The sequence below is a fragment of the Aotus nancymaae genome, unplaced genomic scaffold (assembly GCF_030222135.1).
Source record: "Aotus nancymaae isolate 86718 unplaced genomic scaffold, 86718_ANA_hifiasm-v0.15.2.pri h1tg000059l, whole genome shotgun sequence".
In the NCBI taxonomy this organism is placed as follows: Eukaryota; Metazoa; Chordata; class Mammalia; order Primates; family Aotidae; genus Aotus; species Aotus nancymaae.
The window spans coordinates 17,817,415-17,842,416 of record NW_026988473.1 but is presented as its reverse complement, the minus strand read 5'-3'; the positions used below and the strand labels follow the sequence as shown (position 1 = coordinate 17,842,416).

The 25,002-nt window shown below is 46.7% G+C and overlaps 1 protein-coding gene across 3 annotated transcripts in view; it reads left to right on the top strand.

Moving 5' to 3' along the window:
- The window catches only part of LOC105717305 (exostosin-2), a 189,504-nt gene that overhangs the window by 7,028 nt on the left and 157,474 nt on the right, over positions 1–25,002 (top strand). The window contains exons 4-15 of one of the 3 annotated variants that reach the window (XM_064365007.1): positions 724–794; positions 2,226–2,295; positions 2,745–2,811; positions 4,503–4,600; positions 5,077–5,154; positions 6,040–6,140; positions 6,779–6,868; positions 8,692–8,737; positions 8,851–8,992; positions 10,799–10,941; positions 11,040–11,193; positions 11,319–19,449. In XM_064365007.1, the coding sequence (XP_064221077.1) occupies positions 724–794; positions 2,226–2,295; positions 2,745–2,811; positions 4,503–4,600; positions 5,077–5,154; positions 6,040–6,140; positions 6,779–6,868; positions 8,692–8,737; positions 8,851–8,992; positions 10,799–10,941; positions 11,040–11,193; positions 11,319–11,404 (1,146 nt within the window). In that variant the 3' untranslated portion in view covers positions 11,405–19,449. Of the gene's footprint in view, positions 1–723; positions 795–2,225; positions 2,296–2,744; positions 2,812–4,502; positions 4,601–5,076; positions 5,155–6,039; positions 6,141–6,778; positions 6,869–8,691; positions 8,738–8,850; positions 8,993–10,798; positions 10,942–11,039; positions 11,194–11,318; positions 19,450–24,095; positions 24,166–25,002 lie in introns of those variants that run through there. The other 2 variants (XM_064365005.1, XM_012452407.2) reach the window with 2 other exon arrangements.

Sequence of the window (25,002 nt, the reverse complement as noted above, 5' to 3'; positions counted from 1 at the left end):
GAAGACAGTGGCCTAGGTCCCTCTAGAAGTTGGAGCCAAGACTGAGGTGCAAGCTCTCAATGTCTTCTCTTGCCCCACGGAAGTATTGGCCAGCGTGGTCTCTGGTTACTACTTCTGCAAACCCACCCCTCCAATTTTTTTAGGTGGCAGTGTTGTATAAAGAGTGCCAGGCCCGGGCGCGGTGGCTCATGCCTGTAATCCCAGCACTTTTGGAGGCCGAGGTGGGTGGATCACAAGGTCAGGTGTTCAAGACCAGCCTGACCAACATGGTGAAACCCCGTCTCTACTAAAAATATAAAAATTAGCCGGGCGTGGTGGCGTGTACCTGCAATCCCAGCTACTCAGGAGGCTGAGACAGGAGAATTGCTTGAACCTGGGAGGCGGAAGTTGCAGTGAGTTGAGATTGCACCACTGCACTCCAGCCTGGGTGACAGAGTGAGACTCTGTCTCAAAAAAAAAAAGAGCACCAGACTAGGAGTCAAAAATTTTGGGTTTTTGTCTCAGCTCTGCCACTTGCTAGCTCTGTGACCTTGGCTGAGTGACGTCACTTTTTTGGACCTCAGTTTCCTCACCTGCAACATGGGTATAAGAAAGCTGTCACTATCTGTCCCTCCCCCGGTATCTCTGATGAGCAGAACAAGCGTTCAGCTTTACCTGCCCTGTGCCTTGGATGTGGGTAGCAGTGCTAGCCTTCAGCCTTACTCTTCCCATCTCTGTCCCCAGCTAAGTCAGAGCGACATGCAGTGGTTGGAGCCGTCTCTGCTGCAGTACCCTGACTGGAGGGGACATCTGTTGTAAGTAGTTGCCATAGGGCCAGTTTGCCCCCCTGGGGATGTGTGGCACTGTCTGGAGACATTTTTGGTGGTTATAACTGGGAAGTCAGGTGCTCCTGGCATTTAGTGTGTAGAGGTCAGGGATGCTGCTAAAGTTCCTACAATGCACAGGACAGCCCCCACAGCTAAGTATGACCCGGCCCCAAACATCGGTAGTGGCAGGCTGAGAAAGCCTGTGGCAGGCTGAGGACCTAGTCCTGGAAACCTGGCGACCGTGGGGTCTCCTGCCAGTCCCACCTCAGCACAGGAGCTCTCTAGTCTGGTTTCTGGGAACCCGGGGCTATAGCATGGGAGGGCCTTCAGGCAAGGAGTGTTTGTCCCTGCTTTGTTGGTAGCTTTAGAGAAGCCAGAATTGCTGTCGGGGTAGCTGGCTGGGGCCTTTTCCTAATGCTAAGAGTGGACGTGGTAAATAACACTAATAATAGCTTGCGCTTGTTGAACACTTGCTCGGGGACGCTGTTCTTAGGGCTCAGCGGCTGAGCAGGACTGGATCCCAAGACTGACTGCAAAGGTTCTTCTAGTGTAGTAATGAGGATGGTGGCCCTGAGTCAGACCACTGGGCTTGCGTGTGGACCCTGCCTCTTCCCAGCAAGTGACTTAATTATTCCTTTAAACCTCAGTTTGTGGTTTCTTTGGCTGTACAATGGGAATAATGATAATAATGATAATAATGATAGTGATAGCCACATCATGGGATTATTATGAAGATTAAGTAAACATTTTCCGAATAACATTTGTATAAGGTAAATGCTCAAAAAATATGAGCAATAATAATGGTGCTAAGGCTGGGTGTGGTGGCTCATGCCTATAATGCCAGCACTTTGGGAGGCTGAGGCAGGTGGACCACCTGAGGTCGGGAGTTCAAGACCAGCCTGACCAACATGGTGAAACTCCATCTCTACTAAAAATACAAAATTAGCCGGGTGTGGTGGTACATGCCTGTAATCCCAGCTACTCGGGAGGCTGAGAGAGGAGAATCGCTTGAACCTGGGAGGTGGAGTTGCAGTGAGCCAAGATAGCATCATTGCACTCCAGCCTGGGTGACAAGAGTGAAACTCCATCTCAAAATAATAATAGTAATAATGGTGCTAATAATTATGTTGTAGTAATAATGTTTATTAGTATAATTAGCTAGATCTCCATAGAGAGTGTTACTTTTGATAAACCCTGAAGTCTCTTGATTGGGGGCATGTACTGGAACTACTGCCGTGCATGTGGGTACTGGGTAGAGGAAGGTGGGTGCTAAGGAGTGAGACAGATACACCCATACCCCCATCATGGGAAATTAGGGAAGAGTGATGACAGCCGCGTGAGGAGTCACCAGAGTAGCTTTGCGATATACCGTGGGTTGAGGACCGTCTGGCACACACTGCCTGTTTGTCTTATCTTTAGCCTCCGAGAGGAAGTAGCCAAGTTCCTGACTTTCTACTGCAAGAGCCCAGTACCCCTCAAACCAGAGAATGTGAGTATCCCGCCACTGCTCCTTCCTGTTCTCCTGCCTCCCCTCCCCATCTCGTCCATCCGTCCTTCCTTCCTGCCTTCCTTCCTTCCTTCCTCCCTCCCTCCCTCCTTCCCTCTTTCCTTCCTCCCTCCCTCCCTTCCTCCTTCCCTTCCTCCCTCCCTTCCCTCCCTCCTTCCTTCCTTCCTCTCTCCCTCCCTCCTTCCTTCCTTCCTTTCTTTCTTCCTCCCTCCCTTCCCTCTCTCTGTCCCTCCCTCCCTCCTTCACTCCTCCCTCCCTCCTTCACTCCTCCCTCCCTCCCTCCCTCCCTCCCTCTCTTCCTTCCTTCCTTCCTTCCCCAGGTGGCACCAAGGCAGGGCCTGGCACTCCCTCTGTGCTGTCCTGGGAGGCTGCGGGTCCCTGCGGACTCCTGGAACTGGTTCATCTTCATCCCTTGGATATGTTGCCCTTAGGTGGTTGTTCTAAATGGTGGTGCCTCGCTGTTCTCTGCTCTGGCCACGGTACTGTGCGAGGCCGGGGGTAAGTGAGCTCTGAGGCCTTCCCTGCACTGTCAGCCACATCGTGCCTGCAGGGTCCCCAGTTGCCTGGCCTCAAGGGCTGCAATAGTATGCTTCCAGGCACAATAGAATATACTAGACTACAGGGGGCTTGAATAAGTCACTTGATAAGGTGCCCATGGGTCAGCAGCAATTCCAGGGGAGGTTAGTGTGGTGTCAGGGTCCTGGGCTTTCTCTCTGCTCTGACTTTAGCCAATTCATGCTCATAAGGTGGCTGTCGCATCCTTGCATGACAATGTGTCTTAGAGCGGGGAGAAAGGGATGTGGTTGTGCCCTGCCTGTCTCTTCTTTATCAGGAGATGGAGATGGGGGTAGTGTTTCCCAGAAGAGGCCCCCTTCTATCTTCCTCACCTGTATTCACTCATAAACCTATTTCCAAAATGGTCCCTGGCAAAAGGGACTAAGAACACCAGGGTTGCCTTAAACCAGATGTGGTTTGTCCACCAGGGCTGGGGGAAGGCCCACCTTCCTTAGACATGTTGTGGGTCATACCTGAAAAAAACTGGTGCTCTCTTAGCATGGAAGAAAATAGGAATGGCTGTTGTGTGAGCAGCCAGCCAGCAGTGCCTGCTGTAAGAGCCAGTCATTTTAAGAATCAGTCACTGTCAGGGGTTATTAGTTGCAAGGAAGAGAGACCCCTTCATGGTAGCTTAATTAATAACAAGAATATTAATAACATTTATTGACCAAGTACTATGTTCCGGGCACTGTCCTAAGGCTTTGTGCAGAGTATTTGATATAATCCTCACAGTATTTCAATGAGGTTGGTTCTGTGGTTACCTCCATTTTACAGATGAGGAGACTAAGACACAGGAGGTTCACTTGTCAAAGTTACACAAAGAGAGGTAGTAACCAGGATATGAAGCATGAAAGAGAGGTTCATTGTAAGGATATAATAATAGGTAATTTCCTGCCCATTCTAGAATAATCAAGAACAGGAACCCTCTAAGCTTCAGTTTTCCCATCTATAAAGTTAGAGTATAATAAATAGTACCTGCTTTGGAGACTAATTGTCATAGCAAATGAGGTAAAATACAAATAAATGTTCAGTGTGGTTCCCATCACATCGTTAAGTGCTTAGCAAATGTTAGCTGTTAATAATTAGAAAGGGGGCTGTATTAGTCTGTTCTCATGCTGCTAATAAAGACATACTTGAGACTGGGTAATTTATAAAGGAAAGAGGTTTAATGGATTCACAGTTGCACATGGTTGGGGAGGCCTCACAATCATGGTGGAAAGCAAATGAGGAGCAAAGTCACATCTTACATGGCAGCAGGCGAGAGAGGTTGTGTAGGGAACTCCCCTTTGTCAAACCGTCAGATCTCATGAGACTTATTCCCTATTACCAGAACAGCACAGGAAAGACCCACCCCCATGATTCAATTACCTCCCTCCAGGTACCTCCCATGACACCTGGGAATTACAGAAGCTATAATTCAAGATGAGATTTGGGTAGGGACACAGCAAAACCATATCAGGGCTGACCTCAGTGGATCCAAGCTTTCCAAAGTGTTTTGGGAGTTGAGAGTGCAAGCATGCCCCAAACGGTCCCCAAGGAAGTTAAAGGCTTGGCGAGGGAGTGGGGACAGGGGACAGAGGGTCTGGGGTGTTCTGGCTAGAAAGTGATAGGCCCTCACCTGCTTCTGCCCCCAGAGGCTTTCCTGATCCCCACCCCTTACTATGGAGCCATCATACAGCACGTCTGTCTCTATGGCAATGTCCGACTGGCCTATGTCTACCTGGACAGTGAGGTAAGAGTCTTGGCTTCCCAGGCGGAACCTGGGCCTGCCTGTGGTCAAGAGTTTCCTGAGTTTGAATTTGACGGCGGACGTGGGAGGAAGTCCATGCTGAGGGCTCTGGGTTGCGATGAGTAGAGAATGGAGCCTTCTGTTGCCATGTGGCTGCACATTCCTGGGTTTCCCAGTGGCTCCAACGTTCCAGTCTCTGAGATCCCTGGGGTTGATGCAGAAGCCAAGAGCCAGACCCAGAAACAGCAAGGTGGGAACAGGGAGGGCAGACCTAAGCATGGCACCCAAGGTGATCAGGGGGGTCCCTGATGTGATGGGGTGGGGGTGGATGGCAGTAAGAGGGAGGGACCCCACCTGCTTTTCCAGAGACTTTTCTGAGGAGCTGGGGATTACAGGGGAGGAGAGGCTCGAGAGTTCCTATGTGTTGGGAGACAGTGGTCACTGAATTTGGCTGGTGGCTCTGATGGGTCTTTTTCCAGGTCACTGGGCTAGACACACGCCCCTTCCAGCTCACAGTGGAGAAGCTGGAGATGGCCCTGCGAGAAGCTTACTCTGAGGTCTGGGGATCAAATCAAACCCAAGGCTGGGAGTGGGTGGGTCTGAGCAGGCTCTGGACCCCACTTCTTGTGGCTGATCTCCTCCTGGGAGTAGGGTTGGTACCCACCGTGATGGGGACAGGCAGGTAGGGTGGCAGCACAGAATTATTCTGTGAGTCAGGCAGGACCCTGCCCAGGGAGGGTCTTCACTTTCAAAACAGAATCTCAGACCTCAGTTCACAGAAAATCAACCAGGGAGCATCACTAAAGATACAGTTCACTGAGAATCAACCAGGGAGCATCACTAAAGATACATTTTCACAGAGAATCAACCAGGGAGCATCACTAGAGATATAGTTCACAGAGAATCAACCAGGGAGCATCACTAAAGATACCCTCATCCCTGATCCATCTGATTCTGATCCAGTGGGTCAAGTATGGAGTGAAGGAGTCTGTGGTTTAACAAGTCTCCCTGGTATTTTGAGGGGGCAATCTTGCTCACTTTGAGGGGATCTGAGGACTCCCAAAGAAGAGCAGAGACCAGTATTCCAGTGGTTCCTTTCCAGTCTACTTTTTAAAAATCTACTTAATTTTTTTTTTTACCTCAGTCATGAAAGCTGTACATGCTCACTGTAGGAATTTTGGAAGTGCAAAAGACCCACCCAAAATTCTACCAACAAAGATGCCCTACTGGCATTTGGGCATATTTCACTCTGGGCCTTGTCCTCTGCCTTTATCTGATGCTGCAGATGTAATTCTGTGTCCCACATGTTTGCTTCATGTTGGGTTATGAACATGTCCCTCTCAAATCTTCCTGGGAGCTGTCCAGTGATCAGCCCCCTTGGCCTGTGTGGCTCTGGCCTTGGGGAAGAGCTGAGGGTCTCCTGCTCCAACGCATGGTTTCAGGGTGTGAAGGTCAAAGGCCTCATCCTCATCAACCCCCAGAACCCTCTGGGTGACGTCTACTCCCCGGAAGAGCTGCAGGAGTACCTGGTGTTTGCCAAGAGGTGAGGCACCGCACACTCACCCCGACAGAGCATCTGGGCAGCCTGGGGTTCCGATGCGGGTTTGGTGCAGGTTATTCTACCTTCTTCACTCTGCTGTGGGCTGTTACTTGCTTTGGCCCTTCCTGGAGCGGGGAAGCAGGGATTTGTGGGATGCCATTCCTCTTTCTCTCTCACTCTTTATAACAATAGCTATCCATTATCGCACACTCTAGGGGCCAGGCCTCATGCTAAGCCCTTTATGTGCCTCATACAATCCTCACAACAACCCTTTCAAGTTCTGATGCTGTTATCACGCCCAGCTCACTGAGCCTTAGAGTGGTCAAGTCAGGGGTGGAGCCAGACTTGAACCTGGGCCTCTGACTCCAGCCCTTGTGCACGACTCTGCCCCTCTGTGGAGGTGCCTGAGGGCTCCCTCTCTCCCGTCTGGGGCTTCAAAAGCCCCTCTGTTGCCTGTTCCATGTGTGTGGCTTTCTATTTGAAGAAATAGACTAAAGAAGGGTGTTCTGGTAAAAACAAGTTTGGTAACCCTGGGCTAGACCCCGGCCCCTCTGGATTTCTGATGCATTGCCTCCCCACCCTGCGGGACGCATTTGCCCTACACACTAAGTCTCTCCTCCCCACCCCTGGCCTCACTCCAGGCACAAGCTGCACGTGATTGTGGATGAGGTCTACATGCTGTCCGTGTTTAAGGAGTCGGTTGGGTACCGCAGTGTCCTAAGCCTAGAAAGGTGAGGCTCCCCGACACAGCTCACTCCCCCAGTCCCCATTATCCCACGGAGCCCCGGCCACTTTCTGGCTCAGCCCATGAGGCGTGGCCTGCCCAGGGCAATTCCACTTCCACCCAGCTGATCCCACTGATCCTCAGATCTCCAATGAGAAGTGGGGAGGGTTGAGCTAGATCATGATTTTCAAGTTATTCTGTGGAACTTCTCGGAACTCCAAGGAGGGGCTTCAGGATTCCTGAAGTTAGGGCTGAGTGGGTGGGAAATTGGCCTCTTTGCTGTTTCCTTTACCTCCATAGTTGCTCCAGTTTTATTCATTCATAATTTACTCACTCATTCATTCACTCATTCACTCAGCACCTCTGGTGCCCTTGTATGTGCCAAGCACTTCTGGATATTTAAATGTTGGGCTTTTTCATTAGGTTTAGTGTAAGCAAAGCATTTGTGGCCAAAATGCCTTTGGAACACTTGGACCAGATCATCCTCAAGGCACACTGGCCCATGCCTGTAATCCCAGCACTTTGGGAGGCCAAGGTGGGAGGATTGCTTGAGCCCAGGAGTTTGAGACCATCCTGAGCAACACAGTGAGCTCTGTTTTTATGGGAAAAAAAAAGAAAGTAGGGAACAAATCACGTGTACAGTCAGTGAATCGGACCTTCAGGGGTTCTGACAGTTCCTGCTGTTTGTTCAGAACCTCAGCCCTGCCAATTCCTTTCCACTAGCCCTCTCTTCTCGTCCTCACAAAGCCCCGAGGAGTAGATGGAGCATGGATTGTTACTCCCATTTGTTTTTTGGATTAGGAAAGTGAGGCACAGAAAAAAAGTGATTATCCATTATTAGTCATTAAAAAAAAAAATTATTAGGCCAGGCGCGGTGGCTCAAGCCTGTAATTCCAGCACTTTGGGAGGCTGAGGCGGGCAAATCACCGGAGGTCAGGAGTTCAAGACCAGTCTGACCAACATGGAGAAACCCTATCTCTACTAAAATACAAAAAATGAGTCAGGCGTGGTGGTGCATGCCTGTCATCCCAGCTACTTGGGAGGCTGAGGCAGGAGAATCGCTTGAACCCGGGAGGCAGAGGTTGTGGTGAGCCGAGATCGCGCTACTACACTCCAGTCTGGGTAACGAGAGCAAAACTCCGTCTCAAAAAAAAAAAAAAAAAAATAGAAAAGAAAAAAATTAGGCATTGATTTCATGCTAGGCACTGTGCCAAGTGCTGGAGATACAATAGTGAACAAGAAAGACATAGGCCCTTCCTGTGTGGAACTTTAATTTCTAGCCAGAAAAAAATTTGAGCAGCTAAATGCACATCCAGCCATTAGTTTATGGCCATAATGAATGTTAAAAGGGAGCGTCCTGGGAGCTGTGAGAGGATCTGCTTAGGGTACCTGATTGGCCTAGTCCTGGGGGAGTGGTTAGGGAAAGTATCTTGGAGGAGTGACATTTGAGCTAGGCTCTCGATCAGGAGCCAGCAAACTTTTCCTGCAAAAGACCAGACGGTAAATATTTTAGGCTTTCCAGCTCATATGGTCTCTCACTCAACTTTGCCATAGACACAAATGAATGAGCATGGCTGTGTTCCAATAAAACTTTATTTACAAAAACAGGCAGCAGGCAAGGTTTGGCCTATGGGCTGTCATTTGCTGACCTTTGCTCTAAAAGACGCATGGGAATTGGTGGTTCAAAGAGATGAAACCAGGGCTTGTCCCGGAACCAAAACTAGATTCAAAAACTAGATTCCATCACCCATCTCTTCATTTGTTCAACCAAACACGTGTGGGCTCCTCTGGTTCTGTGTTGCCTCTATTCCCACGGTGTGCTCTCTGCAGGCTGCCTGACCCCCAGAGGACCCATGTGATGTGGGCAACCAGCAAGGTGAGTTCCTGGCTATTCTTGGGGGTGTCAGGAGGGTGGGAGGGCAAGGAGATGAGTGGAACAAGCTTCCTCCATGGAGGGCTGGCCACCGCCTAGGGTGCTTCTTCCTGCAGGACTTCGGGATGTCTGGGCTCCGCTTTGCCACGCTGTACACAGAAAACCAGGACGTGGCCACTGCTGTGGCTTCCCTCTGCCGCTACCATGGCCTCAGTGGCTTGGTCCAGTACCAGATGGCACAGCTGCTCCAGGACCATGGTGACTGCCTGGGCCTGGTGACCTGAAAATGGGAGGAGGGTTGTAGTTAGCCTGGGAACAGCCAGGAATTGCAGATGCTTCTCCTAGGAGAAGAATTTAGGGTAGGGTTTGAGAGTGCCAGCCCTGGGTCCAGACTGGGTCCATACCCTTTTTGGTCACTTCCTGGCTTTGCGGCACTTTGCTTCACCTCCTTATCTGTATGAGCCTCAGTTTCTTCATCTGTAAAACAGGGATCACAATGGCACCTGTCTTGTAACAGGTTGGTGTGATTTGTAATTCAATTAGAATAGGTATATAATAGGCACTTGATTAATGTGAACTCATTATGATTAGCTGTGAGCACTTAAAAAACAGAGCAGGGTCGAGCATGGTGGCTCATGCCTGTAATTCCAGCACTTTGGGAGGCTGAGGTGGGAGGATCACTTGAGCCCATGAGGTCGAGGCTACAGTGAGCTTTCATCATGCCACTGCACTCCAGCTTAGGCAACAGTGAGACCCTGTCTTTAAAATAACAACAACAAAAACGGAGCAGAAGCTTCTAAGGAAAAATTGTTATCATGGAAGTATCTCTCTCGCTGTGAATCTACTCTGTTCCTAGATTCAGATAGTGAGTTTAAATAGCAACAGTAAATGCCACCATTTACCGAGCCTAGCAAATGCACCTGCTGTATCATCTCATTCTCTCCAGAATCCTGGGAAGCAAGAATTCCTGTATTTTCCCCATTATTTTACAAACGAGGGAAATGAGGACCAGATACTACCCCACTCACTACAGTAGCTAAAAGTTTTAAAAATAGTGACAATATCAAATGTTGACAAAGACAAGGAGCAGCTGGAAGTCTCATACATTGCTGGTAGGAGTGTAAGTAGTTCAGCCACTTTGGAAAACAATTCAGCATCTCTTGTAAAGTTCAACACACACTTGCCAAGTGATTCCACAATCCTACTCCTAGATATTGACCCTGATGGTGACACAATAACCTCTGCTTCATTCATAATCACCCATAACTGGAAGCAACCCAAATGTCCTTCCACAGATGTGGGGATGCATAAACCGTGGCCCCTCCACTCAATGGAATACTACTCTGCAGTAAAATCCATGGCAGCATGGGATGATTTCAAAGGAATCCTGTAGAGTGAAGGCAGCTAGCCTCAAAAGATTTCATGTCGTATAATTCCAAGTCTGTGACATTCTGGAAAAAGCAAAACTGCAGTGATGGAGATCAGATCAGCGCTTGCAGGGAAGGGGCTGATGTGACTATGAACGGCGTCAGGGTATTCTTTAGGATAGTGGAGCTGCTCAGAATCCTGACTGTGGTGGTGGTTACATAAATGTATATATGTACTATAATGCATAGAACTGTATGGCAACAATGAAAAGTCAGTATAAACAATGAAGATCAGAGAGGCGAACGTGCCCAGGGACCCACCTCTTGTCAGTGGCCACACTGGGAACTGTGGTCTGTGGGACTGCAAAGCATCACTCTAGAACTTTAGAACTAGATCAACCTTTGGTTCGATTCTTTATCCTGGGGAACTTTGTGCTCTGGACTCCTGAAGGGGATGTGGGACCCAGAGCTGTCGGGGCTGAGTATCTGGGTTTAAGGTGCTTTACACTGAACACTGAATTTCCATCCTTTTTTCCTCTCCCCTTTCATAATCCTCCCTACCACAGCAACCAGCTAGAGGAGGGACTCCCAGCATCCTGGCAGCTTGTGACCTTTTTCTTTTCAGCATCTAGCCTAGCGGGACCCAGTAGAGGGTTGATGGGAGATTAATCTTTTGGCCTCTCTTTCACCCAAACAGACTGGATCAACCAGGTGTACCTGCCGGAAAACCATGCCCGGCTCAAGGCTGCCCACACCTATGTCTCAGAAGAGCTCAGGGCTTTGGGGATCCCCTTCCTGAGTCGTGGGGCCGGCTTCTTCATCTGGGTGGACTTGAGAAAGGTAATGCCACTGCAGGTGCAGGCCGGGAGGGTGTTCCGGGCCTCCCTCCAGCAGGTGAGGGGGCTCAGCTATGTCCTGAGCGCCTTCCTCCGTCTCAGTACCTGCCCAAGGGCACCTTTGAGGAGGAAATGCAGCTCTGGCGCCGCTTTTTGGACAACAAGGTGCTGCTGTCCTTTGGCAAGGCCTTTGAGTGTAAAGAGCCTGGTTGGTTCCGCTTCGTCTTCTCAGACCAGGCCCACCGGCTTCGTCTGGGTGAGCAGCCCCCCTTCCCAGCCCAGTCCTAACTGCAGCCTTCACTCTGGCCTCTGCTGTTTGTCCCCACCCACCACACCCACCGGGCCATCAGTGCCAGCTGGCCCCTCGCTTCCCCTTCCCAGGGATGCAGAGGGTCCGGCAGGTGCTTGCAGGCAAATCCCAAGTGGCAGAAGACCCCCCCTCCCTCTCAGACCCAGGAGCCAAGTGACCAGCGCAGGTGAACTGGCCATGGCCTCATGGCCAGAGGGCCCAGCAGCCACTGTGGACTTGGGGCGTTCCGGGACTGCAGAAGACCAACTGTGGAGGTGCCATTTGCCAGGAAGGTATCTCACTTGGCTTTGTGCCTGAAGAAGTGTTCCTTGCCTTTCACTGTGTCAGTGCAAAACTCCTCAAGCTGTGCTTCAGCCCGGGCCCTCCCTCTCTCCTATTAAACAGAACTAGGAGAGTCTGGATGTCTCCATTGTGAGTTATTTAGAACGGAGGAGTCGTGACTGCTTCGAACCAGAGCCTCAGCCCCCCTGAGGATGTAAAGAGAAAACAAACAACCTGTACTTTCTTTCTGATAGCACCGTCATTCCTCTTTCTTTGTCGCCAAGGAAACAAATCAAAGGAACAGCACACACAGGAGAGTTTGCAGAAAAACAAAACAAGTGATCACTTCCAAACTCTGAGGAGAATGGAATGAATGTTGTTTGTTCAGATTGTTCTTCCCACGCTTGGAACAGTTGGGCTCACAGCCCCCGGGATCCTGGGACTGTCCTCTGCTTGGGACAAGGGGAACAGGACTCCACTGTAGAGGTCAGGAGATGCATCTTTATGGGAGCTGAAGCGGTCCCCCAATCTCCAGGAAGCTCCTTTTCCCTCTGCCTTTGAAAGAGCTGCTTTCACTGATGTCCCCAAAGGAGAGTAACCTAGTGATGGTTGTTGGGGGAAGATCTGGGGCTGGAACCCTGAACTGAGGCTGCTGTGAGGCTAAGCTAACCAAGGCTGGCTTTTCTACTATAGGGATGCAGATGAGGGCCGCCTACCCCATTTTCAGGGGTGCTTTAATTCACAGGCTAAATGAGCTTCTAGAGACAACCATAAAGCTGTGTGCTGAGGACCCTTCCTGGGTGCTGACACTCCTGCTTGGAAGAGCCAACACTTTCCTTGTTTTTCTCTCCTTTCTTTTCTTTTCTCTGTTTCTCTCTTTCTTTCTTTTCTTTCTTCTTTTTATTTTCTTCTTTTTTTTTCTTTCTTGAGATGGACTCTCACTCTGATGCCCAGTTTGGAGTGCAGTGGCCCGATCTCAGCTCACTGCAACCTCTGCCTCCCAGGTTCAAGTGATTCTCCTGCCTCAGACTCCCGAATAGGTGGGATTATAGTTTCTTGACACCACGCTCGGCTACTTTTTGTATTTTTAGTAGAGATGGGATTTTACCATGTTGGCCAGGCTGGTCTTGAACTTCTGACCCTAGGTAATCTGCCTGCCTCGGCCTCCCAAAGTGTTGGAATTATAGGCATCAGCCACTGTGCCCAGCTTAAGACTTTTTGAGATCACTTTCCTTTTGCCTAGAGTATAGTACTTCAGTGTCCTTGGTGACAAACTCTGAGTTTTTGCTTTTCTGTATTTTGCTGTATTTTTTTAATTTTTATTTTTTTTGAGAGAATCTTGTTCTGTTGCCCAGGCTAGAGTTCAATGGTGGAATCTTGGTTCACTGCAACTTCCACCTTGCATGTTCAAGTGATTCTCATGCCTCAGCCTCCCAAGTAGCTGGAATTACAGGCACGTGCCACCATGCCTGGCTAATTTGTTTGCATTTTTAGTAGAGACAGGGTTTCACCATGTTGGCCAGGCTGGTCTGGAACTCTTGACCTCAGGTGATCTGCCCACTTTGGCCTCCCAAAGTGCTGGGATTGCAGGCATGAGCCACCACTCCTGGCCTGCTCTATTTTTCAAACAATTTCACTGGGTAGAGAATTCTAGGTTAATAGTTATTTTCTGACTTCCACTGTCCCTGTCAAGTAGTCAGCTGTCAGTCTGTGGCTTCTTCAAAGGTGATCTGTTTCCTCTGTCTCAATGCTTTTAAAACATATTGTCATCATTGATGTTATACAGTGTCACTATTATATATCTAGATATTGGTTTCTTTTTACTGATCTTATTTTGGGTTTTGGAATTCTTGTATCTGTGGATTCTTTTTCTCAGCTCCAGAAAGTTCTCATCAAATATTTCTTCTTCCCCATTCTCCCTCTTCTCTCCCTCTGGAATTACTATTAAATGTATGATACAGATCAACTTGCTCTGTCTTCATGTCTCTTAATATCTTTTTCGTATTTTCTTTTCCTTATCTTTCTTTGATACATTCAGGGTAATTTGTTTTGGTCTATCTTTCAGTTTAATAATTCTATCTTTGGCTGGGTCTAATCTGCTTTACTACATTTGAGTTTTACATTTTAGCAAATTTATTTTTTATTCGTAGAAGTTCTAAAAGTTATTCCTTATAGCTCAAACTTGTTTTTCATTTTTAAGACATAATAAGCATAATAATAATAATTTTATTTTTTTGAGACAGAGTCTCACTGTGTCACCCAGGCTGGAGTGCTGGAGTGCAGTGGTGTGATCTCAGCTCAAAACAACCTCTGCCTCCCAGGTTCAAGTGATTCTCCTGTCTCAGCCTCCTGAGTATGTAGGATTACAGGTGTGCACCACACAACCATACCTGGCTAATTTTTGGCATTTTTAGTAGAGATGGGGTTTTGCAATACTGGCCAGGCTGATCTCAAACTCATGGCCTCCTCAAGTGATCCACCCGCCTTTGGCCTCCCCAAGTGCTGGGATAACAGGTGTAGGCCGCCGTGCTTGGCCAATTATTTTTATATATCTCTATGCATCTTTCTACATATGTATGTATGTATGTATGTATGTATGTATGTATGTATGTATCTATGTCCAGTATTCCAATGTCTGAAATTTTTGCTGGTTGGTTTCTGCTATTGTGTCTCATGACTTGATTCTTTGTGGGTTTAGTGATTTTTTATGGTGAGCTGTTCATTTTGGGGGGAAATTTATTTGTTGGAATTCTTTGACATCTTAGATGAAGACAGATTCCTCAAGAGAGTATTTGTGTTTATTTCTACCAGGCAACTAGAGGCAATGCCAGTCTTTAAACTATAATGCTAGCACTTTTTTTTTTTTTTTTTTTTTTTTTTTTGCCATCAGCTGCTGTGAATTTGGTCTGGAAATCTAGTCTGGCAAGAGCCAGCTTTTGGTTACTGGTTACCAGCTTTTGGTTACAACTTCTCAGGTTAACCTCCCTCCATTAACACTAAGGTTTGAGACAGCTTTCCTTGCAGTCTTTTGAAGAGGGAGGAAAGGATGCGATTCTGGTTTAGCTTATTCTGTGGAGTCAGCTTTTTGGAGTCCTGGCTTTATTGGAGAAGAGTTTCCTAGTAGATTTCTCATCTTTGGTCAGCCCCAAGAGATGCCTCAAGATGAAAGCCAGCATCATAGTTGTCACTCAGCCCAGCCCCATGCCTGATCATTCTTTTGTTTTGTTCCAGCTAATGCATGTGCTTGTGAAAATTGTTTTTGTTTTGAGACGAAGTTTCGCTCTTGTTGCCCAGGCTGGAGTGCAATGGCAGGATCCTGGCTCACTGCAAGCTCCGCCTCCTGGGTTCAAGCAATTCTCTATCCCTAGCCTCCCGAGTAGCTGGGACTACAGACACCTGCCACGGTGTCTGGCTAATTTTTTTTTTTTTTTTTTTTTTTTTGTATTTTTAGTAGAGACAGGGTTTCACTGTGTTGGCCAGGCTGGTCATGAACTCCTGACCTCAGATGATCTGCCTGCCTCAGTCTCCCAAAGCGCTGGGATTACAGGAATGAGCCACTGCGCCCAGCCCGAAAAATGTGTTTTGAACCCAGCATTGTTATTTGTTTTCAGTGTATGTGGTGGTGGCGGGGGAGGGTCTGTCTTACTGTAAATGACTACATGGCCTTTCCATTTGCACTCTCATTTAATCCTGACTTCATCACAAGGCAGATATTGCTGTCTTGGTTATGTTTTTAAGTAGAATTTCCATGTTTTATAGCTGTTCACTATTATGAATAATGCTGCTGGACATTTTTGAATGTGACTTTTTGGAGCACATGTATACACATTTCCTTTCGATATATACCTGTGGATAGAATTGTTAGATAATGAGGTAAGCTCAGCTTTAGTAAATACTGCCAAACAGTTTCCTAATATGATTCTACCGACGTACAGAAGTGTATAAAAATTCTACTAGCTCCACATCCTTGCCAGCTCTTAGGTATTACCAGGTAAAAAAGGTATGTAGAAGTATCTCATTGTAGGCTGGGCATGGTGGCTCCGCCTGTAATCCCAGCACTTTGGCAGGCCAAGGTGGGTGGATCGCCTGAGGTCAGGAGTTCAAGACTAGCCTGGCCAAAATGGTGAAATGCTGTCTCTATTAAAAATACAAAAATTAGCCTGGCGTGGTGGTGGGCATCTGTAATCCCAGCTACTCAGGAGGCTGAGGCAGAGAATCATTTGAACCCGGGAACGGTGAGCTGAGATCGAGCCACTGCACTCCAGACTGGGCAACAGAGCAAGACTCTGTCTCAAAAAAAAAAAAAAAAAAAAAAGCATCTCATTGTAGTCTTCTGTTCTGGTACAAAAACCACATAATGTAACATTTACCATTTTAACCATTTTTAAGTGTACACTTCAGTAATGTTAAAGTAATGTTAAGTACATTCCCATTGTGGTTAAACAGCTCTCCAGGAGTTTTTCATCCTGCAAAACTGAGTCTCTATACCAGTTAACCCACTCTTCCTTCACTCTTCCTCTCAGCTCTTAGTAAACAGTGCTTACTTTCTGTTTCTATGAATATGACTACTTTAGATAACCCCTATAAATGGAGTCACAGAGTATTGGTCCTTTTGTGAATAGCTTATTTCACTTCGAATAATGTCCTTATGGCTTATTCATGTTGTAGCATGTGACAGGCCATCTTTCCTTGTTAAGGCTGAATAATATTCCATTATAAGTGTATACCATGTTTTATTTATTTGTTCACCTATTCGTGGTCATTAAGTTGCTTTCTTCTCATGGCTATTGTGCACGGTGCTGCTGGCAGAGCAGGAGCATTGCCATCTTGGAAAAGCACTGTCATTTTAAAGTTCACCTTGATCAAAAACTGCCCAAATCCAAAGGGCGTCAGTCTAATGGCTAAGGTCAGCATGACCAGACACCACAGATAACATCTCTGACCAGAAACATTCCAGGCCTGCCCCCCCGCCCCCGCCGCCTGCAACCAGAGACATGCCAGCCCTGAGATAGCACCCTCTCCAGCCAGAGAGATGTCAGCACCAAGATAACCTCCCCTCTGACCAGAGACATTCCAACCCCACTGTAAACTTCCTTCCCCACACAGAAACTTTCCAAGCCTGTGATAAGCAGTCTCACCCTGACCCCTTAAATAATCTTAGCCTGTAAGAGAAAGTGGTCCTGACCAAAATCAGCCCAGAAGCCCCTCTCAGGTTTATTCTCCAAAATAAACCTATCTTTGACTGTCGAGCTGCTTTTCACGTTTCTTTCTTCTTTCTTTAACTCTTACACTGCTGTGAACATGGGTGTGCGGTTATCTCTTGAAGACCCTGCTTTCAGTGCTTGTGGGTATATACACAGAACTGGAATTGTTGGATCATATGGTAATTCTATTCTTAATTTTATTGAGGAACTATCATGCTGTTTTTCATAGCAGTTGCACTATTTTACAGTCCTGCCAACAGTGTACAAGGGTTCCACTTTCTCCATGTTATCACCAGCACTTGTTTATGTTTTTGTTACTGTTGTGTTTTAAGATGGAGTCTTGCTCTTTTGCCCAGTATGGAGTGCAGTGGCATGATCTTGGCTCACTGCAGGCTCTGCCTCCCAGGCTCAAGCGATTCTCTTGCCTCAGCCTCCCAAGTAGCTGGGATTACAGGCATGCACCACCTCACCTGGCTAATTTTTGTATTTTTGTAGAGAAGGGGTTTCACCATGTTGGCCAGGCTACTCTTGACCTCTTGACCTCAAGTGATCTGTCCACCTCGGCCTCCCAAAGTGCTGGGAACACAGGCATGAGCCACCTTGCTGGCCTTATGTTTTTCTTATCTTTGGATATGAGACAATATCTCATTGTGGTTTTAATTTGCATTTCTCTGATAGTGATGTTTAACATCTTTTCATATGCTTGTTGGCCATTTGCATATCCTTGTTGGAGCTATCTCTATTCCATGTGGTTTGCGTTTCCTGTTGCTAATGATATTGAACAGGTTTTCATATGTGTATTGGCCTTTTACATATATTCTTTTATGTGATGTTTGTTTAAGAATTTTGCTCATTTAAAAAATTGCCTGTTTCTTATTGAAGTGTAGGAGTTCTTTATATATTCTAGAAATGAGTCATTTGTCAGATACCTTTAAATTATCAACATTCATAGTTAATAAAGTCTAAATTTTATCTTGTTTATTCTCTCCCTGAACATGAAATGACCTCAGAACATTGAGCTCTTACTCCTTTACTTTCATCTCATGTGACATTGTTGACTGGTCTTAGTTTCACCTAGTTTTTTTATTTTTTTTATTTTTGAAATGTAGTTTTGCTTTGTCACCCAGGCTGGTGTGCAATGGTGCAGTCTCAGCTCACTGCAACCTCTGCCTCCTAGGTTCAAGCAGTTCTCCTGCCTCAGTCTCCTGAGTAGCTAGGATTACAGACATGAACTGCCACACCTGGCTAATTTTTTGTATTTTTAGTAGAGATGGGGTTTCACCACAAGGGCCAGACTGGTCTTGAACTCCTGACCTCAGATGATCTACCTGCCTCGGCTGCCCAAAATGCTGGGATTGCAGGCATGAGCCACTGTGCCGGGCCCTAGTTTTTAAACTTCTGAATTATTTTTCTAGTTTTATACAGTCAGTATTTGTTTTGATTTACCCACAGGTATATCAATTTCATTGTTTCCTAGCCCAACTTCATTGCAGTACTTCCTTCTGGTTTTAATTTTTTTTCTTCCTGAAATACATTCTTAAGAAGGTCCTTTAGGAAGGATCTATTGATGGTAATCTCTTTCTATTTGTGTTTGTCTAAGATATCTTTACTTCCCTGTTATTCTTCAGAGATGGTTGTACTGGGTATACAATTATGCATCATTAACTTGTCCTCTCAGCATTTTTACCACGATTTTATGGCTTTAGGTCTTTGTTGTTGAGAAGTCTGCTGTTAGTCTCATTATTAGTTCATTACAGGTGATCATCTCTGCTCAATTTTGGAAAATTCTTAGCTGTGATCTCCTTGGATATTACCTTCCCCTCATTTTCTCTGTTCTCCCCTTTTAGATATGTGCTGTTTTCTTCTTCTATCCTCTCCCTCTCTTAACTTCTCTTTCCTGTATTTAATTCCTTTGTTTCCTACCTTTCAGATCTACTGTTGTTTCTAACCTACTATTTGACTTATGCATTGAGTTTTCAATTTTGATGTTTATATTTAGTTCATTTTCAGTCTTCTTAGTCTTTTAAAAATATAACATCTCATTTCTTTGAAATGTTTTCTATTTAAGTCTGTGAGTGCTATAAACATACTTGTTTTATATTTATATATCATAATTCAATTTTATATCATTCTTGAGGGTTAAATATCTGCTGTTTGTGACTTCTGCTGACTCTTGTTCATAGTGGTTTGCTTCCTCATATGCTTTGTAGTTCTGAGTTGTGAGTTGGTTTTATTTGTCAGAATCCTAGGCAGCTTGTGTTGGAGACATGGGCCTCCAGAGGGGATTTGTTTCCTTCTGTGGATGTCTTTGGGTGCTACCAACCTGGGAATACTTTATGTTACTCTCTTGGCCTGGAGCTTCCTAGACCATGCTAGGAATTCAAACCCTAGATTGTCATAAAGCTTGATTGCTGTGAACTGAATGTTCATCCCCTCTACCACGCACACACTTCATTCATATGTTGAAGTCCTAATCCCCAGTGTGATGATATTTGGAGGTGGGGCCTTTGGGATATAACTAGGTCTTGAAGATGGAATCCTCATGAGTGAGATTGGTGCCCTGACAAGAAGAGACACAGAAAGGTCTTTTTCTTCACCATATGAGAATACAGCAAGAAGGTAACCATCTGCAAACAAGGAAAAGAGCCTTCATCAGGAACCAAATTGGCCAGCACCTTGATCTTGGACTTCCCAGTCTCTAGAACTGGGAGAAATAAATTTCTGTTGTTTAAGCCACCCAGTCTAGCGTATTTTTGTTATAGCAGCCCGAACTGACTGAGACATGAGTATTAAAGATCATCAGTGAGACTCTTCTTTTCTCCACTCCCTGGACAAGACAGATTAAGTTTCTTTGGTGGATGTTGAGCAAATGTTTCCAGTATTCCCTTTTGGGTGTAATTCTTTAAGACCCAGCTTTATGGGTTTCTCTGTATCAGCTCCATACCTTGTATACCCAAAATAGCTGCAGCTTCAATGTCATTTTTATTGTTTCAGCTTCATTTTTGACTTTGGATACTTTCTTACTTTTTGTGTGTGTGAACTCAGCTATTCACTTGAGAAGGTATTCCTTATATTTCACCCAGTTAGGTGTTTTCTAGCCTGCCATCCTGCCTGCCAGTGCTATTTTAAGCTGAGCCAACCTAAGATCCCATGGATCAATTATATTATGAAGCCCTTTTCTTTAGAGTATATGCCTTTTGTGGATGAGTTCATGTCCTTTGCAGAGACATGGTTGAAGCTGGAAACCATCATACTCAGGTAACTGACCCAAGAACAAAACCAAACACCAGATGTTCTCACTCGTAAGCGGGTATTAAACAATGAGAACACATGAACACAGGGAGGAGAACATCACACACTGGGGCCTGTCAGGGTGTTGGGGGCTAGGGGAAGGATAGCAGGGGCAGAGGGGTAGGGGAGGGATAGCATTAGGAGAAATACCTAATGTAGATGATGGGGTGATGGATGCAGCAAACCACCATGGCACGTGTATACCTATGTAACAAACCTGCACATTCTGCACATGTACCCTAGAACTTATAATTAAAAAAAAGAATATGGCTTTTTCCATTCTTTTTTTTTTTTTTTTTTAAAGACAGGGTTTCACCATGTTGGCCAGGCTGGTCTTGAACTCCTGACCTCAGGTGATCTGCCTGCCTCAGCCTCCCAAAGTGCTGAGATGACAGGCGTGAGCCACCATGCCCAGCTGTCTTTTTCCATTCTTATAAACCTCTATTATGCTTGAATAATGTGGGGGTTGGGTTGCCAATCCCCTAAGCAGTTGAAAAATTGTACATAACTTTTGACTCCTTCAAAACTTTACTAATAGCCTGCTGTTGACTGGAAGCCTTGCTGATAATGTAAATAGTCTATTAAACATATTTTGTATGTTTTATATTAAATAGTATATTCTTATGATAAAATAAGCAACAGAAAATGTTATTAAGAAAATAAAGAGGAAGAAAAATATAGTTACTGTTCATTAAGTGGAAGTAAATCATCATAACGATCTTCATCCTCTTCAGCTTCATGTTGAGTAGGCTAAGGAGGAGAAGGAAGGGGGATTGGTCTCGCTGTCTCAGGAGGGGCAGAGGCAGGATAGGTAGAAGAGGTGGAAAGGGAAGCTGGAGAAGCAGGCACACTTGGTGTAACTTTTATAGAAAAGTCTTCCTGGAAGTGGACCTGCAAAGTTTAAGCCCGTGTTGTTCAAGAACCAACTCTATTTAGAGGAAGTGCTAAATACAGGATTCAGCCTGACACCAGCTATTCCTCCTAACTGGAAACTCACTTTCCCCTGATGACGCTATTTTCCATGAAAGCCATTCACTTTCTAACCCTGACTTTCACATTTCCTGACTCACTGGGTAAGGGGGTATCTGTGTAATCTTTGCTTTGCCCTGTACCTTCAAATTCAGTAATGCAGTATCTTTCTACAGCTTCTCCTCCTTCAACCACCAACTACTATGTTGCTTTTCTGCCTTCTCAGATGCCAAGATCTGTCTTCTTCTGTCAAGTCAGGCATGGTGGCTCATGCCTGTAATCCCAGCTATTCAGGAGGCTGAGGCAGGAGAATTGCTTGAACCCAGAGCAGGGGGTTGCAGGGAGCCGAGATCGCACCATTGCACTCCATCTTGGGCAACAGAGGGAGACTCTATTTCAAAACAAAACAAAACAAAACAAAAAACAAAACAAAAACCTCTAGGTGTAACTAACAGACCAGTCAACAATATCACATGAGATGAAAGTAAAGTAGTAAGAGCTCAGTGTTCTGAGGTCATTATGTTCAGGTAGAGGATAAAGAAGATAAAAATTGGACTTTGTTAACTATGAAACTTTCAGGTCCTGGCTTATAATTTATTTCCTGCTCCTCCCTGAAGTCATCCTTGGATACTTTTGCATCATGTAGCTTCTAATTTCACAGCTTCTGTATTTTCCCACGTCCATTACTTGCATGGTTTCTATGCCTAGAAGTATAGCCACACTGTGTAAATCACACTGGATTGAAAAACACTTGCTCTTTCTGATTGCTTTTCCTTCTTTACTTTTATTTATTGATTTTTTTTTTTTTTTTTTTTTTTTTTGCAGAGATGGGGGGAGGGTCTCACTTTGTTGCCTAGGCTGGTCTTGAACTTGTGGTCTCAATCCTCCTGCCTCAGCCTCCCAAAGTGCTGGGATTACAGGTGTGAGCCACTCTGCCCAGCTGCTTTTCCTTCTTTAACACATGCTCATGACTTTCTTTCCCTAACTGGAATGCCCTTTTCACCTCTCTGTTTGTCAAAATCATAAATATCCTCCAGGATTAACAAAGATATCAATTGTTGATTGAAATCTTTCCAATTGGATGTGACCTCTTTCTTTTTTGCATTCTGTAGCATTTTGTTTATATTCTCCTATGCCACTTTTTACCTTCTGCTTTGAATAATCTTATTGTCTTATTTCTAGGTAGCTCCTCTCAGTGTCTAGGCATCCTTTCTCCAACAAATAATTATTGAGCAATTACTATATCCCAGGCATTAGGCAAGTTTAAGGTTATAGAAAGTAAGTAAGATAGGCAGTGTTCCTCAAAGGCTATGCCTCACATAGTTCTTTAACATGGCAGATTCTCATTTTAAAAAAGAACAAGGGCTTAATTAAAAACATACGTGTTTTAAAATACAGATAAATATGGAGAAGAAAAAAGAGGCCACAGTCTTCCAGCCCAGATAGCTACTGTTGACTTATTTAAAAAAGTAAAAACAATATTCCCTTGGATAAGAGAAATTTGGATACCCTTCCACGGGTGATTGTCACTGCTCTCCACCCGTCCAGTTCTCAAATGGGGTGGATGTGTGCTAAATTTTGTATCTTTTGCAAGGGGGATTTGGATTTGGAGAGCAGAGTAATGCTCCCTTCGATGTGGAGAAGCAGAACATGAATGTCTTTTTCCCAGAATGCTCTCATCTCGATCTCCCCAGATCCGTGATAAGCAGGCATTAAATTCACAAAAATATCCCTGGAATCATGCTTGCTGCCGGAAGCCTCAATTATTATCTAGTCTCAAATCAGAATCATCCCCATGAATATTTAAGCGGTCAGTGACAACTTCCACCAGATGGCGCCAAAGTACATCTGGGACCAGAAAGGATTTGGATCCTGCAGCCAGACCCACAACTCTACCAGGCCCAGGGGTCATTTCATTAACCTCTCAACGACATCACACTGAATTTAAATTTAAATGTAATGTTTTAGACTTCACTTCCTGCTTTATGACCGCGGTTTTACTGTGCACGTATAGGACTAAATCATGTAAACAATACAGAGAGATACAACACAAAAATGCTGTCTTTTTTTTTGCAGCGGGACAGGGTCTTGTTCTGTCGCCCAGGTTGGAGTGCAGTGGCACGACTCCACCTCACTGCAGCCTTGACCTCCTCGGCTCAAGCAATCCTCTTGCCTCTGCCTCCTGAGTGGTTGGGACTAAAAGCAGGTGCTACGATGCCTGGCCAATTTTTTAGTTTTTGTAGAGACAGGGTCTTGCTCTGCTGCCCAGGCTGAACTCAAACTCTTGGGCTCAAGCGATCTTCTTGTTTAGACCTCCCAAAATTCTGAGATTACAGGGGTGAGCCACCTTGCATGGCCATAAATACTTCCATTTCTGCCTCGTCAAATCCACCTAAAGCTGTTCATTTCTTCTTGCATTCTTTCCAGAAAAAAGTTATACACATGCCTGAGTATAAGCACCTACTTTATATATTTCTCCCTCTTGTTTTTGCATATGCATATTTTACCTAAAAGTGATCGTACTTGCCTGATGTTATGTCTTGGAGATATTTCCTTACCCATATATATTGCACTCTCTCACATTATTCCAGTCGAATCAAATTCCATAATTTATTTCGATTGTATCTAGCATTTGGATATGATTAGAAAGAATGCTGTCATGGAAGTTTTTGACAAACATTGTTGAGAATATCCATAGAACAAACTCTATACGGATAGCTTGTTGGAACGAAGGGTACCAGCATTTTCCATTTGATGGATAGTACCAAATTGCCCTCCAGGAATGTTGTACGCTCACCAGCACTGATTATAATAAAACGTCTACATATTTGTTAGTTTTATAAGCGACGTGTGGTGTCTCCTTTGGGTTTGCGGATTCTTTATGAATGAGGCTATTTCACTGCGGAGCTTGAGCTTCGCGCGCCTGCCTGGGAAAACACTGTAGTGGTGCCCTGACTCCTCCTGTCCAGCAGGGGGCGCGGCCCCGGCCGCTCCCGCATGCGCAGTGCGCTTGGTGTCAGATGCCCCGGAGCCCGGTCGCCTGCCCGGCGCTGGCTGCTGGTTCCCCTAGACTCGGCCCTGGCGGTGGCGGCTGGCGATTCGGCGCGATCAGACCCGGGCGGAGGTGCCCCGCGCCCCGCGGCATGAGCCGGTGACCGAGCGCGGGGCCGAACAGGAGGCAGCCGTGGCTGAGGTAAGAGCGGCGCGTCAGGGCGGCGGCCAGGCGGGCGCTGAGGCGGGGGATCGGGCCTCCTGGGGCCGCGGCTGGGTCGAGACCGGGGCGGAGGGAGCGCGGCCGTGGGGTGGCTCGGTGGAGGCCCGTGGGCTGCGGGCGGTCACTCCCCGCCCCACTGGGGCTGTGACAATGACTGCCCGCTTTTGGAGCGCTCCGATTTCCACGCCTGCTTCTCCTTCTTCCCCGGCCGCGGTCGCGCCTGCAGCATCTTGGTACCCACCTGTCCTCCACGCCAACCTTCGCCCCCAGTCCGCTCCCTTCTTTCCTCCCGGGACCCGCCCTTCAACCTCCGCCCTCCGCCGTGACCTCTCCCTTCCTGCTGCCACCTTCCCGCCGGCCACAGGGATCTGATTCCTCCCATGGGGACGTCCTGCGCCTCAGGGAAGGGGCCAGGGGCATGTTAGGCCGGGGACTGGGTGGCCTAGGACTAGGTGGCCGGGGACTAAGTGGTAGGGGACTGGGTGGCCGGGGGCATGTCGGGCCGGGGATTGGGTGACCGGGGGCATGTTGGGCCAGGGACTAACTAGGTGGCTGAAGGCGTGTTAGACATCGGACTGGGTTGCTGGGGCGTGTGTGTGTGTGTGTGTGTGTGGGGGCATGTTAGGCTGGGGACTGAGTGGCTGGTGGTATGTTAGGCTGGGGACTAGATTGCTGGTGGCATGTTAGGCCGGGGGCTAGGTGTCCTGGGGGTGTGTCGGGCTGGGGTCAGGGGCATGTTAGCTTGGAGACTGGGTGGCCAAGAGCGCACTGGTTCTGGCCTTCGCCTTGAAGCCCAGGGGTGTTTGGGGCTTTGTT